This window comes from Mustela lutreola, chromosome 12 (assembly GCF_030435805.1).
Source record: "Mustela lutreola isolate mMusLut2 chromosome 12, mMusLut2.pri, whole genome shotgun sequence".
NCBI classification, from domain to species: Eukaryota; Metazoa; Chordata; class Mammalia; order Carnivora; family Mustelidae; genus Mustela; species Mustela lutreola.
In genome coordinates this window covers 69,912,450-69,930,762 of record NC_081301.1, presented here as the reverse complement: position 1 = coordinate 69,930,762, position 18,313 = coordinate 69,912,450, and the positions used below count along the sequence as shown (strand labels likewise).

Genomic DNA, 18,313 nt, shown 5'->3' with positions numbered 1-18,313 from the left:
ATCTATTGAGAGTATCATACAGTTCTTGTTCTTTATTTTATTAATGTATTGTATCACATTGATTCGCAGATGTTGAACCAACCTTGCAGTCCTGGAGTAAATCCCACTTGGTTGTGGTGAATAATCCTTTTAACATATTGTTGGATCCTATTGGCTAGTATTTTGGTGAGAATTTTCGCATCTACGTTCATCAAGGATATTGGTCTGTAATTCTCTTTTTTGATGGGATCCTTGTCTGGTTTGGGGATCAAGGTGATGCTAGCTTCATAAAATGAGTTTGGAAGTTTTCCTTCCTTTTGTATTTTTTGTAACAGTTTCAGGAGAATAGGAATTAATTCTTCTTTAAATGTTTGGTAGAATTCCCCTGGGAAGCCTTCTGGCCCTGGGCTCTTGTTTGTTTGGAGATTTTTTTTTTTTTTTTTTTTTTTAAAGATTTTATTTATTTATTTGACAGAGAGAAATCACAAGTAGGCAGAGAGGCAGGCAGAGAGAGAGAGGAGGAAGCAGGCTCCCCGCTGAGCAGAGAGCCCGATGCGGGACTCGATCCCAGGACCCTGAGATCATGACCTGAGCCGAAGGCAGCGGCCTAACCCACTGAGCCACCCAGGCGCCCTGTTTGGAGATTTTTGATGACTGTTTCAATCTCCTTACTGGTTATGGGTCTGTTCAGGTTTTCTTTTTCTTCTTGGTTCAGTTGTGGTAGTTTATATTAATTGAAATTATTTTTAATTTACTTTAAATTAAATTACCTTTAACCTTCTCTAACATTGCATTTTGTAGTTAATTGACTTGGAATTGTAGACCTCTTCATTTGATTTTTCTCTGTAGTCCACATTTTATTTAAAGATTTTATTTATTTGACACAGAGAGATACAGCGAGAGAGGAGACACAAGCAAGGGGAGCAGGAGAGGGACAAGCAGGCTTCCGGCTGAGTAGGGAGCCCCATGCGGGACTCGATCCCAGGACCCCAGGATTATGACCTGAGCTGAAGGCAGACGCTTAACAACTGAGCCACCCAGGCACCCCATAGTCCACATTTCAATGGAGAATGTTGTGTCTCTTCAGGTACTGAGGTACTTGTTAAACTTAGGAAAAATTTTGTTAGATGGAGGATACTTTTGGGGTGCCTGGGCGGCTCAGCTGGTTAAGTGTCTGACTCTTGGATTTGGCTCAGGTCTCAATCTCAGGGTTGTGAGATTAAGCCCTGCATGGGGCTCCACACTGGGCATGGAGCTTACTTTAAAAAAATTATTACTCCACATCAACTGCTCATAGATTTTTTTTCCTTTGGTTATTGTGTATACATGCTTAAAAATTGATAAATTTTATCAAAACTACAGTAAGATATCACTTCACACCCATTAGAATGGCCATTATTTAAAAAAAGGTAATAATAATACAGGTACCTGGCTGGCTCAGTTAAGCATACAACTCTTTGATCTCCAGATTGTGAGTATGAGCCCCAGGTTGGATGTAGAGATTTCTTAAACAAATAAACATCTAAAAAAATAGAAATAAGTTGGTGAGAATATAGAGAAATTGGAACCCTTGTACACGGCTGGTAGGACATAAAATGATGCAGCTGCTCTGGGAAACAGTCTGGTGGTTCCTTAAACACGGAATGTCGCTATTATCCCAGCAGTTCCACTTCTGGGTATATACACAAAAGAACTGAAGGCAGGGAATCAAACAGATACATGTACACCAAAGTTGACAGTAACATTATTCACAGTAGCCCAAAGGTAGAAATAATCTCAATGTCCATTGAGGGATGAATGGATAAATAAAATATATATACGTACAATGGAATATAATTTAGCCTTAAAAAGGAATGAAATTTTGGTACATAATACAACACAGATGAACCTTGAGGACTTCATTCTAAGTGAAATCACACAGATACAAACAGATAAATATTATATGACTGCACTTACATGAGGTTCCTAGAGTCATCAAGTTTATAGAGGCAGAAAGTTAGAACAGCAATTGCCATGATAGGTATTATTTAATGGGTACAGTAAGACATAATGATAAAATTCTGGAGATGAATAGTGATGATGGTTGCATAATACTATGAATATACTTAATGTCACTGAACTGTACACTTAAAAATGGTTAAAATGGTAAATTTTTGTAATGTGTATTTTACCACAATAAAAAATGTTTTAAAAAATGTGTTAAATTTTGGGGCACCTGGGTGGCTCAGTGGGTTAAGCCGCTACCTTCGGCGGCTCAGGTCATGATCTCAGGGTCCTGGGATCGAGTCCCGCATCGGGCTCTCTGCTCAGCAGGGAGCCTGCTTCCCTCTCTCTCTCTCTCTCTGCCTGCCTCTCTGCTTACTTGTGATCTCTCTCTGTCAAATAAAAAAAGAAAATTAAAAAAAAATGTGTTAAATTTTAACAATTATAGTATCTATTTTGACTGACAGCTTGGACACAATTATACATTATATGTATACACAACAAATTCCAAGAATGCTCTATAGGTTTCTTATTTTAGTATGGACATTATTTTTATACAATAGGTAATCATTCAAATTTATATAATACAGATATAAAACTGGCATCTTGTACCTATTTTCAAAGTTTTCTGCTAACAGAGCCAGCGTATAAATAGCTGCCACTCCACTTTTTATATGGGTACAAGACAACTTGGAACTGAAAATGAACAAAATTAATTTAAAAGAACTGTTTTTTTTTTTTTTAAGATTTTATTTATTTGACAGAGAGATCACAAGTAGTCAGAGAGGCAGGCAGAGAGTAAGAGGAGGAAGCAGGTTCCCTGCCGAGCAGAGAGCCTGATGTGGGGCTCGATGTGGGGCTCGATCCCAGGACCCTGAGACCATGACCTGAGCTGAAGGCAGAGGCTTTAACCCACTGAGCCACCCAGGTGCCCCAAAAGAAGTCTGTTCTAAATGAAACCTAGGGGTGCCTGTCTGGCTCAGTCAGTAGAGCATGTGACTCTTGATCTCAGGGTCATGAGTTCAAGCCCCATGTTGGGCATGGAGGCTATTTAAATAAACTAAAACTAATTTTTCACAGAATGATATGTAAATATACCTTCTGCAACTGCACATCTTTAATTATTTTCTGGAACACTTTAAAAAAAATAGTTTCTTCAGAGTAGATGATACTGCTTCTTTAGGAAGTTTGTCCCTCAGTTTCACATGGTCCATGTTGTCACTCTGGCCCCAGTGGTAGATGGTAATATAAATAAAAATTTTATGCAGATTACTAGCTTATCATCAATCTTTTTGAAAAACAAAAATATTTACTTTTTAAATTAAATATGCACTTTCATTTTATTAAAATTTTTGTTGCCTCTGATTCATTGTAGAAGTCTTACACCACTTCCTCACTGGGCTCCTTGGTCTATGGATGGATCTGACTGCGGTGCTGCTGTAGCTCTTAGAAGCTCCAGGAAGTCTCAAGTTGCAGGCATAGGTCACAGGCCATACTTTATGCGGTGGTCTTAGTTTTAACCCTCTACTGCAGGAGGCCTTTCAGTTGGCCAAGGAACATTCCTGGGATGAGCACAAACCACAGAGCAGGCCACAGCTTCAGGGCATGGTCATCAGCATTGTTTCTACTTCTTTTGGCTCTGGTCATTTCCTCACTTTTTTATTAAAAGTTCAGCTTAAAAAAAAAAAAGTTTCTTCTCTGTGAAATGGGCATGATGACCATGTCAGTTCTATAGAGCTAATGAATGTTAAGAACTTGGAATACTACCTGGCAAATAATCAGCACCATGGAAGTCATAGATAGCATTCTTCTAATAGTATTTCTATGTATTTATTGTAGGAAGGTTTTTCAAAAATTTGAGTCTAGTACATTATTTGGTACAGCACATGTTTATATATTTCACAGTACCTAGGACAAATAATTTTTGTATCAGGGTGCCTGCGTAGCTCAGTCAGGCAGGCATCCAACTCTAGATTGCTGCTTAGGTCACCATCTCGTGGTTGTGGGACTAAGTCCCTCATCTGGCTCTGTGCTCAGAGCAGAATCGACTTATCTCTCTCCCTCTGCCCCTCTCCCCTGCCAAAAATAAATAATAAATTTTAAAAAAATCTTAAAAAAAAAAGATTTTTTGCATTAAATATGTTTGTTTGGGTTGGTGATTTACCACTGCACTGTTTGTATCTCCCTGTATCTCCCTGAGGCCACATAAAGAACATTTATGGATCTTAGGAAAATGTGCTATACATTTATAAGCACATAAAGTTTTGTGTAAGCTATGATTCAGCAGTTTTAAGCCTAAAATCAGCAAATGGGATCTGGGTCACCAGTCCTTCCTTACTATAAAAAACAGCACAAAATTGTTTAATTTTAAATGTCATGAGACATTTCATTTTTATTGATTAAAAACATGATTTTTTACAAACATACACTAAATTTTTGGATACTGACATAAAAGCTTCTAAGTTAAAAGCAGCACATACTTGCTAATAATTACCAAGATTTTGACCTTACTGTACTTTTCAAAAGAATTTTTTCCCAACTAAACCTATAAAAGATGACGACAATACACTAAACAAAAGCAATCTGGCAGCCAAACCAGTGTACATTTAAGCTATAAAGCTTTTTTAGTTTAAACAATTCTTAGAATTCTTTCAAAAAGCATACTGATGGGGCGCCTGGGTGGCTCAGTGGGTTAAGCCGCTGCCTTTGGCTCAGGTCATGATCTCAGGGTCTTGGGATCGAGCCCCGCATCGGGCTCTCTGCTCAGTGGGGTGCCTGCTTCCCCCCCCCTCTCTGCCTGCCTCTCCATCTACTTGTGATTTCTCTCTGTCGAATAAATAAATAAAATCTTTTAAAAAAAAAAAAAAAGCATACTGAAGCATATCTTAAATACGTAAGAAATTTTTTTCTCCTTTTACTCCTCCCCTCAAAAATCCTAGTGAAATGGGTGTGCAAGGTGCTCTGAACATAGGATATGCAGAAGGCTTGGTCTGCTATATTTCCTTTGAGTAAAGCAATAAGGATAGAAACATGTGGATGGCGGCCCATATAAATGCAGCTTTGTGGAACTTGTTATGTAGGAATATATTCTTCATATAATTTTTAAAGAACTTTTCCTGGCAAACAAAAATGAATCATGCTCATTATAGAATAGTTCAGAGATAAAAGTATGGAAAAGACAATAAAGACACCTGTAATCCTACCACACAGAGGTACCTCCTGGCAATATTCTGGCGTGTTTCTCTTTTTTCCTAAGCATACAAAAATATAAACATATAAAAATGATTATATTCACAGACTGTACCCCTGGAGCTAATAATACATTATATGTTAATTTTTAAAAAAGATTATATTATTTATAGAATTTGATATCCTGCTTTTTTCACTGGATAAAATGGTGGTGAGTTGCTTACCTTTCCATTTATATGTTCTTCAAAGAATTTATTATTTTAATGGCCAACAGAAACTTTCATTTAATGGATATACCATAATGTAAAATAAAGAATAGTATTTCTAATTTTATAGCTTTTAAAGTTTTATATAAACAAACTTTAATTTTACATAAAATTTTAAAAGCTACAGAATTATAAATATGTATCACGTTTTTGACAACTGATGCCTCCTAGCACAAAATAACTGGTATAAAGTCTCTTCGTGTTTTCATAACTCCTCAAAGGCTGGGAAAAGCCAAAAAGCTAGACATTGCACAAGAATACCATACTCTGAACATTTCAGGTCATATTCCAAGGGTCCACAGTCTATACCATCACACATGGATAACCGAAGGTCTGCTTGTAAAGTCCACGTGCCGAACTCCTACAAGCTGTAAAAGAGAGTTGATGGGTTTGTGATCCAATCTATTTTTATCACGGTGTATAAAATGGATGTTGTTACCTAGGAGAGAATAAAAGGCAATTGTTGGCATACAGTATTATTCATCAGATTTATTGCTTATTAGAACCAGGAACCTTTTCAACTTTTAATTAGTCTAAAGGGAAAAATTAATTGCCTGGAGTTCATAATATTCTCTATATAATGCCCTAATAATTTTTAATTGAAGTAATAAAGCATGACAAGAATTATGGTTAAATAAAAGTGATACTTAATGTTTTATGAGATCCAAGGGGAAAGATTCTTAAATTATAACCTCTGTTAGGTTTTATTAGATGTAATTAAATAAAATGTCCTGTCAAACAGACAGGCAGAATACGAAACTAGCATAAATATCAAAGCTGGAACATCACATCTGTTTCTTAAATGTAATAATGGTATAAATCACTTGCTTCAAAAAAAAAAAAATTCACTGCCAAACACTGATTTAATAGCCTATCTGCATTATAACCATAGACCAAAAGAGGCTGAAAAATCAGGGCATTGATACAGTTAGTTACAATACACTTAGACATTCACAATCCTTTTATCCACTCAAATTGAAAGGTCATAATTTATAGGTCTTTTTTACTTTGATTCAAGACCAGAATTTTAACTTAAAACATAAGATTAAATATTAGAAGAGGCATGTTTTTGGGTGCTGGGTGGCTCTGCCTTTGGCTCAGGTCATGATCCCAGGGTCCTGGGGGATTGAGCACCACATCTCAGGGAGCCTGCTTCTCCCTCTGCCTGCCGCTCACCCTGCTTGTGCTCTGTCAAATAAATAAATAAAATCTTAATTTAAAAAAAAAAGCACGTTTTCTGCATTGTACTTACATGCTGTCTACAGTAATCACTATAGATTTAATATCATAAATTGGCTTATTATCAAATAAGGCGACATGAAATATAGGTTTAACCATGAAAGGTTTCTGTAAATAAGTATACCCAGCTCTCTCCTTAGAGAAGCTACATTTTCTCCAGCAGGTAGTATAAAATATTCTCCTTCTTGAGTATGTTCTCAACTTGGGACACAAATGATGCTCTCTGTGTGCTTGTCACTCTTACACACCTGAACATGTAGTCAAATGATCCTGAGACATGGAGATTAGGGACTCAAAACCCTCTGAAGATGGAAACAAGCCATCCAAAACTATGGCTCAAGGTCATTCAGGGCTAATCTAGAGGACTCATTCTCATAGAACAGGGCTTGTCTTTTTTTTTTCTAGTTTAACTGGTGTAAATTCACAAGGGAAAGAGATTAAATTACAGGTTTTAGCTAGCTAAAGAGCTCCAGCTGCAGAAAGCTAAAAAGCCACAATGCTTAGTCAAAAGCCTCCTTCTAAAGACCTTAAGACATGTGGAGTTCATTAAAGTAAATGTTAATTTTATAACTCTTAGGAGCTATGCTCGCTTATGCAGACAATTTTAAAGAGGAAGAACAACCAAGAAAATCAATTTACAACTTAGTGATTTATACTGTTATATGTGAGTGCCTGTCCCTGACTGTGACACTTGACCATGGTAGAGATCCAACACTCAACCATTTAGCAGTGTGGAGCTAAAGAAATTTCAGGTGGTCCAAACTGATCAATAAATCTATTAAAACTACGTTGCTTAGAGTAATTGTTACTGAATGAGTTTTCCCTGCAGCTGACTTGCTTTCTGACACTGAGTAAGTCTTCTAGTCTTGTTAGATATAAGTGACTAGACAATTCTTCTGTTGAGGAAAAGAAAAAAAGGAAATAAAAGGGGTGATGGTTTGTTCTATGTAGAAATGTTTACTTCTGTGAACTTTTTTTAAAAAAGATTTATTTTAGAAAGACAGCATGTGAGTGTGGGGGTGGGGGTGGTAAGGGAAAGAGAGAAGATCTCAAGCAAACTCCCTGCTGAGTGCAGCCCACACAGGGCTCAATCCCAGGACCCTGAGATCATGACCTGCACTGAAATCAAGTATCTGGCGTACAAGCGGCTGACCCACGCAGGCGCCTCTTCCATGAACTTTTCAAAGAGTTTTACTGACAGATACACTTCACCCAACCACCACTGACTTTCCCATCCCAAATACCTGAAATCACTCAGGCACAGAGTAATGGGCACATTATATCCAGTAAATAGGCACCAAAATACACAGAAGCCTTAGCAAACAAAGGTAACCCCTATAAGCATAGAATTGCGACTGTTACAATGCCGAATTGCGATTTTTACATGGAATCTGTTTCATGAAGAAACTGTGTGGCCTCCTAACTTCTAAAAGGCACAAAAAGTGTGCCACTGGACCCGGGCTTTGATGTTTACCTGGACCTAAGATGAGGGTTCCACCCTGCTGAGCAGGGTCTCCTTGAAAATCAAAGAGAGGGCCAGTCACTGCTCTCCACAGACTCCGAATGCTTCCTGAGAGTATATTCGATTTTATGTGGGGGCTGTTTCCTGAAATATTGAGAACTGTCTTTAGATGTTATCATTTTATACTCAATTAGATATCAGAAGATAATGTAGTGCTTCTATAAAACATTCTTTTTTTTTTTTTTAAGTCGACAGAGAACATACACTGGTTTTGGTTGTATAATGTGGTGATGCCCAGCTCTGTACTTGGGCTAGGCTCACTACAAGCATAGCTGCCACCTGTCACCATACGATGTTCTTACAATAACACGGACCACATTCCCTATACTGTACCTGTCATCTCTATGACCTAATCATTCCATAACTGGAAGCCTGTACCTCCCACTCCCCTTTACCCATTTTTGCCCATTCCCCTTGAAAGTTTCTTTCTTGTGTTCTCCTGTGTTAACTTGTCTTCTTTTCTCCCTTCAAAGAGAGGTTTCTCAGCCTTTCACAACTGACATTTTGGACCACATAAGTCTTCAGCCAGTGCACTGCAGGGTGGTGAGCAGCATCACCGTCCTGCATATCCACCAGATACCACAATAGCTTCACCAAGTTGTCACAAACCAAAAAGGTCTCCAGATAACACCAAATGTACCCCACTGGAGAACCATTACTTTAAAGTGATGATATACCCCAATCACCTGCCACAGAAAAATGTCCGCTACAGACTTCTCAAACTGACAGTGTTTTCCCCCACCTTTTTCTTTTTTAAAGATCTTATTTATTTATTCATGAGAGAGAGAGAGAGAGAGGCAGAAGCTGAGGGACAAGCAGTCTCCCTGCGGAGCAAGAAGCCCAATGTGGGACTCAATCCCAGGACTCTGGGATCATGACCTTAGCTGAAGGGAGAGGCCCACTGAGCCACCCATGTGCCCCACCTTTTTTTTTTTCTTTTTAATATTTTTAAGTCCTCCCCATAACCAACATGGGACTCGAACTCACAACCCCAAGATCAAAAGTCACATGCTGTACTGAGTTAGCCAGGTGCTCTTAATGCTTTCCCTTTTAATACATCATTTATCCCGTTTAATTTCTCACCTACTAATAGGTAACTATTAGTTTCAACTATTTCAAGAGCCACTGCAGCACAGGACTAATATATGCTCATCAAAACCCATTTCCTCTTTCTGGGCCTACAGCTAACCTATATTTCCAGTCCTCCCGGCAGTTTGTTATGGTCATGTGACTATGTTCTAACACATGAGTAAAACGATACAGGCCACTTCAGGCCCGCTCCTTATGACCTCCATGTTCCTTCTACATTCTTGGAAGCCCTGGGCTGAAAATGACAGAGCAATAAGAGGAAAGGGGCCTGGGTCCTTTCCCCTGTGTCCCTGCCTGGACTGCTACTCGGAGGAAAGACATCTGAATAGATACACCCATCTTGAACAGAAAAAAAACTAACCTCTACTGTGCTGTGCCACTGAGACTTTGGGAGTTGTCTGTGACAATGGCTACTCCAGCTGCCTGTCCATCTTCCTTGACTGTCAGTTTTTCCCCCTTCTTTCCCACAGTGACTAATACTTCACTTCCGCTCCCTCTGAGCAAAGGGACCCACTCTCTTTACCCTTCTTGTAACTTATCTTTCTCCTATCCCTGCCTTTTATGTCTTGCTTTTGGATTTTTGTTTTGATGGTTATGGGGCCTTTAACCTGCCTGAATCCTTAGTATTTCCAGATAACTGGAAATTTCCCTTCTTCTCTTCTATTTTTCTCATGTTTCTACATGATGGACATTTATCTGACCAAGGAACAAATAAACAGGCCTGTTACCTTAGAGACATAAGTAAAAAACTAAATTTTACTGTTTTCTAAGATTCTGTGTCTAAAATAAATATTCAGAAACCCAAGTTATCTCTTCATATCCAAAGAAGAGATTTAATATTTCTAAATATTTTAATATTTAATATTTCTAAAATTTTAGAAATTTAATTGGAGATTCCATGACCTAGAATTTAACAATCATGCTTCAAACATAATCTAATTTTGCCCATTTGAATTTAGTTCTTATGTCTATAACTCCTGTTTTTCAGTATTCTGTAAACACATTACTCCCTGGCATTTATGGGCTTTATTTTCTTATTCTTTGTTTTTATAAAATGTCCACTAATTTAAAATCATTATATTTTTTAGAGTCTTAATTTTCAAGTGGGGCTATTCTGAGACTGATTCTGAAATTTCTGCTCTTTCAGAGAGAAACTTTTATTATTTTATGTATTTCTTTAAAAATTATTTATTTATTTATTTGACAGACAGAGAGATCATAAGTAGGCAGAGAGGCAGGCAGAGGGAGAGGGAGAAGCATACTCCCTGCTGAGCAGAGAGCCCCATGCGGGGCTCCATCCCAGGACCCTGAGATCATGACCTGAGCCAAAGGCAGAGTATTTAACCCACTGAGCCACCCAGGTGCCCCAGAGAGAAACTTTTAAAAGATGATTTTATGAGAGAATAATATTTTCTGGTTGGAAATACAGCCCTTGAACGCAAGTCACAGGAGTTTAAAAGATTTGACTATACCATCTCTAACAATTATAAGAATGTATTTTGTTTAGAATTCAACTGTTTTCTTTGCAATTCTGTATTTTTATTGAGCTGATGAACTGTGAAGTGTTACTAAGGTGAAACTCAACAGTTTAGATCTAAAGTGCTAAGTGATAAACAACTTGCACATGCTGGGACTGTTCGAACACAGAAACCATCTACCACTAAGTAAGGTTCACAAAGTATACATTGCAATTTCCTATACCAGGAAGAAAAAGAAAAGAGCACACTTGGTGTGTTTATGCTAGCTCATTAGTTTTAATAAAGTTTAGGCTGCTTTCCTTAAAAACATCAGTAAAGGGATCATGTCAACTTTATGTCATAAATAGCTCCTGACCCATCCCCTCCTCTCCATCTCTGCTGACATTTCTTTCTAGCCTATCACTCCAACCTACTACAGCCGTATCACTAGCTCTGGTTTGGTGAGTTCCAATTACTCATCCACACTGAACACAGGATTATCATTTTGCCACTTCAAATGCTTGTATGACATCCCCACTCCTCCAGAACAAATCCAAATTCCTTGGCATGTCACCCCAGACTGTGCCTGTATTAGCCACAACTTGTTAAAAATACAAAGGCCACTTTCCTAACTTCCATACCTTGGGGTAAGCATGGCAATATCTTCTAAAACCTTGTTCATTACACATGCATGTACTCTCAATCTTTATGAAAATGATTTTTATTTCCACAAAAATAGAATCATACCTAAAACACTGTTCTGCAACTTGCTTTTTTCACGCATTTAGTATTTCACAAATAGATTTCTATGTCATTACACCCAGGAAATAAATCTTTGAGAGCTTGGTGTATCCTGGCCCACTTACCAGAATCATAAAAAGCAGCCTGATTTATGAATTTACCATTTGTTTCCCTATGCATACATAAATGTGCAAATGCACCATCAGTGTTTTCTGATGAGACGTGTCATGTCTTACCTGAGGAGGCAATTTCTTCACCTCTTTTCATTCCCAATTTTTTATAAATTTCTCTCTCAGGGTCAACATAGATTTCATGAGAATACCCAGTCAGTTTGCAGAAAGGCTAAAAAAAAAAAAAAAAAAAAAAGGTATTTGGAATTTGTTTAAGTAAAAATGAGAGAAAAGTAATTATAACCTACCTTTATTTTAGCAAACTTAACCTACACTTAGTGGTTCAAATAAAATAATTTTTATGTCTGAAACAGATATGTTAGTTTCTCAATTTCTGATATATTTACCTCGATATGATGATAGGATGACTGTCCAATCACTATTAGAGTGACATCTGCTTCCTTCAGGAGAGGAAAGGGACAATTACATATTACCAGAAATTATACATGTTTTATAAAACCTCCCCCTGTCCAACTCTTTTGCTCCATTCTAATGCCACCTACAGGCTTATAGAAGAATGGAATAAACAGCAAAATTGTGTGAGTCAAAGCAAAGCAATATATGCTAAAATGTTCAGTTAATTCAGTCAATCTCTTGCTAAGAACTTCAAAATAATATACTCAACAATTCTCAAAAAAATCTATGCTCCCTCCAAAGGCGTACACTAAACAAGAATAAAAATTATTTAAGTAGGGCTAATCAGACAGTTTTATTTTTTTACATCCCTATTCATAACACCTGATGAAAACAGATCTTAGCTTTATAAAGGTTGTCCAATTCCTTCACTGAAAAGCTCACCTGGGGACAAATGTGACAATGATAATATGTATATGGTTGTCACAGGAACGTGGGAGGCACATCCTAACAAATACAAATTTCAACCCTTAAGCTATATTTGTATTTTCCTATACATGTCCTATAATGTACTATTTGGAGTGTTCTTACTTAAAAAATAAGGGGGGGCGCCTGGGTGGCTCAGTGGGTTGGGCCTCTACCTTCGGCTCGGGTCATGATCCCAAGGGCCTGGGATCGAGTCCCGTGTGGGGCTCTCTGCTCAGCAGGGAGCCTGCTTCTCCTCATCTCTCTCTCTGTCTGTCTCTCTGCCTATTTGTGATCTCTCTCTCTGTCAAATAAATAAATAAAATCTTTTAAAAATAATAAAAAAATAAGGGAAATAAAATAATTTCTAGCGTTTGTGCTTCTGGTCATTATCAACATTTGCCAACAGGTTACTTACAACGTTATTATTACAGTTAGTATATTTATAAGCAGGCAGTAGTGAATAAAGCAGGACAGAAATAGATGTCTAACGTCTCTCTCCTTTTTTGAAAGTGTTGGAGAGATGTTTGGGAAGGTGATAATCTGGGCTTGCAAGGGGGTCTGTTCTGGAGAGGTGTTGTCCTATGCACCTCACCCCACCCCGCTTCTTAGAAATCACAGGTGACTTTGACAAGGTCGCCCTGAAGCAGGGTACGCTGCTGTTCAGTCTCAGGAAACTTACCTGTAAAAAACTCTTGGGGATTTTGGCCAGATCTTCTACGTATTCCTTGCAAATGTAACACAGGAAATGCTGAAATCCCAAAACGGCAAAAAGGACAAGTTAGCAACTAATATCTCAGGATTCAGAAAAGACCAAGTACTTCGTTACGCGTGACGCTAATTAACGCTACTCACAGCGGGTAGAAAAAGGGCAAAGGGCGCCCAAGAGGCGTTAATATTGGGCCGCACCCACTTCCCTAGGCCTTCTCCTTAGCTGGGAAAAGGGACTTGGCTTGGCGGGCTGGTTTTCCATTCTAATAAAGGCAGCGAGAGAAGCAGTTCGCATTCCGGAAACCTCTAGTGGACGGCAACGGGAAGGGCCACGGCCCAGCGGTACCGCGCTCTCGGGCCTTGAACCTCTCGAAGGACCCGATGTCCCCCCAGCCGAAGCTGTAGAAGCAACCTCCATCCCAGCCTGCGGGCCAAGTCCCTACTCCGGGCCGCCCCGTTGTCTGCGCTCACCCTCACGAAGACTACGACAGCCCGACGCTCCCGAAACAGCGCGCCGAAAGGCACCTGCCTCCCGGAGGCGTCCAGCACGGGCAGCTCGGCCACCGCTGCGGCCAGGGGCTGCCCGCGCTCTGGGCCGCTCGGGACTGTGGCTGGGGCGGTGCGACCGCTGACCTGCCGCGTGACTGCGGCGAGGGCAGGGTCGACCAATGCACCCTGCATCTGCCCGCCGGGGTTCGAGCCCACAGTCCCCAAAGCGGACAGCACAGGTTCGGGGAGCCGGGTCGCGGCCGAGCGGAGCTCAGGGCGGAGCAATCCCGGAGGAGCACTGGGAGCAGGGTGGGGCGGAGCGGAGGGCGGAGCGGGCGGGATGCAGGGGGCGGGGCTACGTAGGGTCTCTAGGGGCCCCGTGGAGCTTGCCCGCGGAGGGGGGGCGGTGCAACCTGGGAGGGGCAGGGCGGAGCGGAGCCTGTCCTGGGGGGGTGGGGGGGACAGAGCGCAGGGCGGAGTCGAGGGGCGTTGCCTCGCTGGGTTTGATGCAGCTGGGGCGCGGGGTCCTGGGCGCTGGCAGTCGGGACAGTGAGGGGACAGGACGGAATACGTCCAGCTGCGCAGAGGTTGGGTGTGCTCAGAACAACCAAATCAGTGAGCAACAGTGCTGCTGCCCCTCGGAACAATTTGTTACTTAAACTGTAACCCCTGGAGGATTTTACTAGTTGCCAAGCACATTTAGACATGGCCTTAAAAAAATACTGATACTGACAACAGGTCTTTGGGGAGAAGGACGATGTACAACCGTGAAGCTGGGCAGCTGGGGATGCCTGGCTCGCTCAGGGCAGAAGGCCGTCCCTTCCCTGAAGCAGGGCAGCTGGGAACACCTGGCCCGCCCAGGGCAGAACGCGGCCTGCTTCAGGGAAGCCAAGCACCGGGGAACGCCCGGTCAGCTCTGGGTGCAACGAAAACCGCCTGCTTCCCTTTTTCCGTGTCGCTCCTTTCTCTTCTCAGAAGTGTTCATTGTTAGAGGAGTCCTTTGAATGTGCTTGCCTTGCTTGCCTGCAAGACGTGACTAACGTTTGACCTTCATCAATCCTTCTATTGGCTATTGTTTTCTATCTAATAAAAGTGAGACTGTGGAGTTGCTCGTGGCAGCCGTCCTTTTCGACTGTTGGCCCCTGCTCCCAGTCTTTTGCAGCTGACTTGTTTGTGCCTAATTCTTCTCTCGTCGCCGACTGGAAGCGGCACAACAGATTTGTTGTATTTTCTTCTATTCCGTTTTTCACCCATCCCCTCCTTAGGTCTGGTGTTTTGTTTTTGTTTTGTTTTGTTTGAGGTAAAGTTGATGTACATCTTACATGTGGAATTAACTTTTATTTATTCATTTATTTTTAAGACTTTTTTTTTTGGGGGGGGGCTCTGGGTGGCACATTCTGCTAATCACGTTGGACTCTTGATTTTTTCCTTGTGGTCCTGATCTCTGGGTGGTGAGCTTGAGCCCCTCCTCAGCAATCCATGAGCACAGTCTGCTTCAGATTTTCACACCCCCACCCTCTTCCTCTCCCACTGGCCAAGTGAGTGTTCTTTGTCTCTCAAAGAAGTAAATAAAAGTTTAATTTTAAAAAGGCTTTTTTGGGGACAGACACCAGGGTGGCTTAGTCCTTAAACGACTGTCTTTGGCTCAGATCATAATCTCAGGGTCCGGGGATTGGCACCCTAGTAGCAGACATTTTTTTTTTTAAGATTTTATTTATTTGACAGAGAGAGATCACAAGTAGGCAGAGAGGCAAGCAGAGAGAGAGAGAGAGGGAGGAGGAAGCAGGCTCCTTGCCTAGCAGAGAGCCCGATGTGGGACTCGATCCCAGGACCCTGAGATCATGACCTGAGCTGAAGGCAGAGGTTTAACCTACTGAGCCACCCAGGCAGCCGGCAGACTTTTTTTTTTAAGTAGTCTCCACCCCCAGCATCATGCAGGGCTTGAACTCACTGTAAAGATCTATTTAGCCAGAGCGACTCCATCTTGGTTAAAAGCCATTTTGTTGTTTGAGCAGTAAAACTTAAACTGACCCTGCCCCCCTCCCCCCAGAGAAACTTACTTAGAAGGTCTGGGAAACCAGTAAAATATGGTCAGCCAGTTCCTGATAACAGAGCCCAGAATACAAGGATGAGTTGGGCCAGGTGGAGACATCCAAATCAGTAAGAAACACACATACTTTTTCCCTAACCACCAAAGAATGTAAACCCCGCCATTTGGGCGCCAACCTTGAGCACTAATTCTGACCAGAGTAATAGTTTGGGTCAAAAGCTACTATAGGGTAAATTGTAATTCAATTGGCCACCTGCGTGTGACCTAACATGACTACAATCTCATTGGCCACCTATGTGTGGCCAGACTTTTACTCTATAGAAGGTAGTCTGTAAGATGGGGAGGGGTCGCCCTCTTCGGAGGCGGCCCTGACCGGTCAGTCAGTCAATTCTTGAGCCTGTAAGCTGGAGGTGGTCACTCTCTTTGGAGATGGCCCTGGCCGGTCAGTCTGATTTCTAATACTTGGCATAAAATAAAGCTTTAAATAACTTTCACTTTGTCTCAGTCTTGTTTCATTTAATAACAGACCTAACACTCAGCAAACCCAGACCTGAGCTGAAATCAGGAGTCAGAGGCTTAATTGAGCCACCCAGGCGCTCCAAGTTAAATTTTATTTTGAAAATAAATCTTTAACTTTTTAATTAAAAAATTTCTAACATTTTATCATGGACACTTTCCTTTTTTAAAAAAAAATTCTCTCCTTCTTGGGGCACCTGGGTAGCTCAGTGGGTTAAAGTCTCTGCCTTCAGCTCAGGTCATGACCCCAGGGTCCTGGGATCAAGTGCCCCATTGGGCTCTCTTCTCGGCAGGGAGCCTGCTTCCTCCTCTCTCTCTCTCTGCCTGCCTCTCTGCCTCCTTGTGATCTCTGTCTGTCAAATAAATAAATAAACATTTTTTAAAATTTTCTGTCCTTCTCAATTGGGAAGTGATCAAAACATAAATTATTACATAATTTAATATGCAATTATTAAACATAAAAAGCAAAATTATCTTTAACACTCATTTCTTAATAATATGACTGGGCTTTTTTCCCTAATTCTTATATCTATGAATAACTATTACTCATTTTGCCAATAGAATTCTGCTTAGTATGAACAATGCCACTGTAAGATTTAAAATACATGTCTCTTGACTTATGTTTATGCATTGCTGTTGAGTATATGCCCAAGAGAATAATGAATGGGTCACTGGATGTGCATTTTTTTTTACCTTGATTAAGCAAGGAGTTTTTATTTTTCATTTTATTTTTTAGTTGTTTATTTTAATTCCAGTAGTTAGATTAGTTTCAGGTGTACATATCATGGGGCATTTTATTTATTTATTTATTTTTATTTTTTAAAGATTTTATTTATTTATTTATTTGTCAGAGAGAGAGCGAGTGAGAGCGAGCACAGGCAGACAGAGCACAGTGGAAGGCAGAGTCAGAGGAAGAAGCAGGCTCCCTGTGGAGCAAGGAGCCCGATGTGGGACTCGATCCCAGGATGCTGGGATCATGACCTGAGCCGAAGGCAGCTGCTTAACCAACTGAGCCACCCAGGCGTCCCTCATGGGACATTTTAAAACATCCCCCCAAATAGAAAGAATTGTACAGTGAGCACTCCGATATTGACCATTTAGTTTCTACTGATAATTTTTACTCTGTCATTTTTCGATGCATTTCTCCACAGTTGAGTGAGTTTTTCCTGATTGTCCACCTCTGTTATTCACATCCCAAGAAAATAGGGAACATTTCATCACTATCAAAGAAATCTCCATTAGTTCCACTCTGTGAGTGTTTGAGAGACAGAGAGAGAGAGAGAGAGACAGTGATTTAAGTATTTTTGTATTAAGCCTTAGAACAAGGTAGGAATGCAGCAGTTTGTGAAGTATCACAGACAACAAGAAGCTAAGATGCATAATTTCAACCTCTTTGGGCAAGACAATGAAATATTTTATTATTAATTTTTGTTTTTGAGTGTTGCATTGGCACACAATATTACATTCTTTTTAGGTATACAACATAGTGATTCAACACATTTAAACATGCTGTGTTCACAGGTGTAGCTACCATCTGCCACCTTACTACACTATTATAATATCATTGACTGTATTCCTAATGCTGTGCCTTTTATTTCTGTGACTTATTCATTTCATAGCTGGAGACCTGTATCTCCCACTCCCCTTCACCCATTTTGCTTATCTACTTCCTACCCCCTCTGGAAACCATGAGTTTGTTCTCTGTGTTTACAGGTCTGGTTCCGCTTTTTTATTTGCCTAATTGTTTTACTTTTTTTAGATTCCACATATGAATAAAATCATATGAAATTTGTCTTAGTCTGACTTGTTTCATTTAGCATAATACTCTTTATGTGTTGTCATAAATGGCAAGATCTCCTTTTTTATGGCTGCATAATATTCGTGTGTGTGTGTGTGTGTGTGTGTGTGTATGTACCTCATCTTTCCTCCTCCATTTGCCTATTGATGAACTCAGGTTGCTTCGAACCTCAGTTCCACTTCTATTTTTTTAAAGATTTATTTATTTATATTAGAAGCGGGGAGGGGCAGAGAGAGAGAGAGAGAGAGAGAGAATCTCAAGCAGACTCTCTGCTGAGCATGGACCACCCTGTGCC

At 40.5% G+C, this 18,313-nt stretch overlaps 1 protein-coding gene across 3 annotated transcripts; it reads right to left on the bottom strand.

Moving 5' to 3' along the window:
- Positions 1–810: 810 nt before the first annotated feature.
- Positions 811–13,984, bottom strand: PRXL2C (peroxiredoxin like 2C). 3 transcript variants are annotated; one of them, XR_009346585.1, is made up of 8 exons: positions 13,637–13,984; positions 13,137–13,205; positions 11,983–12,036; positions 11,702–11,807; positions 8,131–8,262; positions 5,684–5,856; positions 5,154–5,213; positions 811–3,636 (listed from the first exon to the last, which is right to left on the bottom strand). XR_009346585.1 is itself a non-coding variant. In XM_059143154.1 (7 exons), exons 1-6 carry the CDS (start codon positions 13,844–13,846, stop codon positions 5,729–5,731), a joined length of 699 nt encoding a protein of 232 aa, XP_058999137.1. In that variant the 5' UTR covers positions 13,847–13,984; the 3' UTR covers positions 811–3,636; positions 5,684–5,728. The 3 variants fall into 3 exon arrangements, 1 of the variants encoding a protein (XP_058999137.1); XR_009346584.1 differs by having other exon boundaries at positions 5,154–5,856; XM_059143154.1 differs by lacking the exon at positions 5,154–5,213.
- Positions 13,985–18,313: the final 4,329 nt, after the last annotated feature.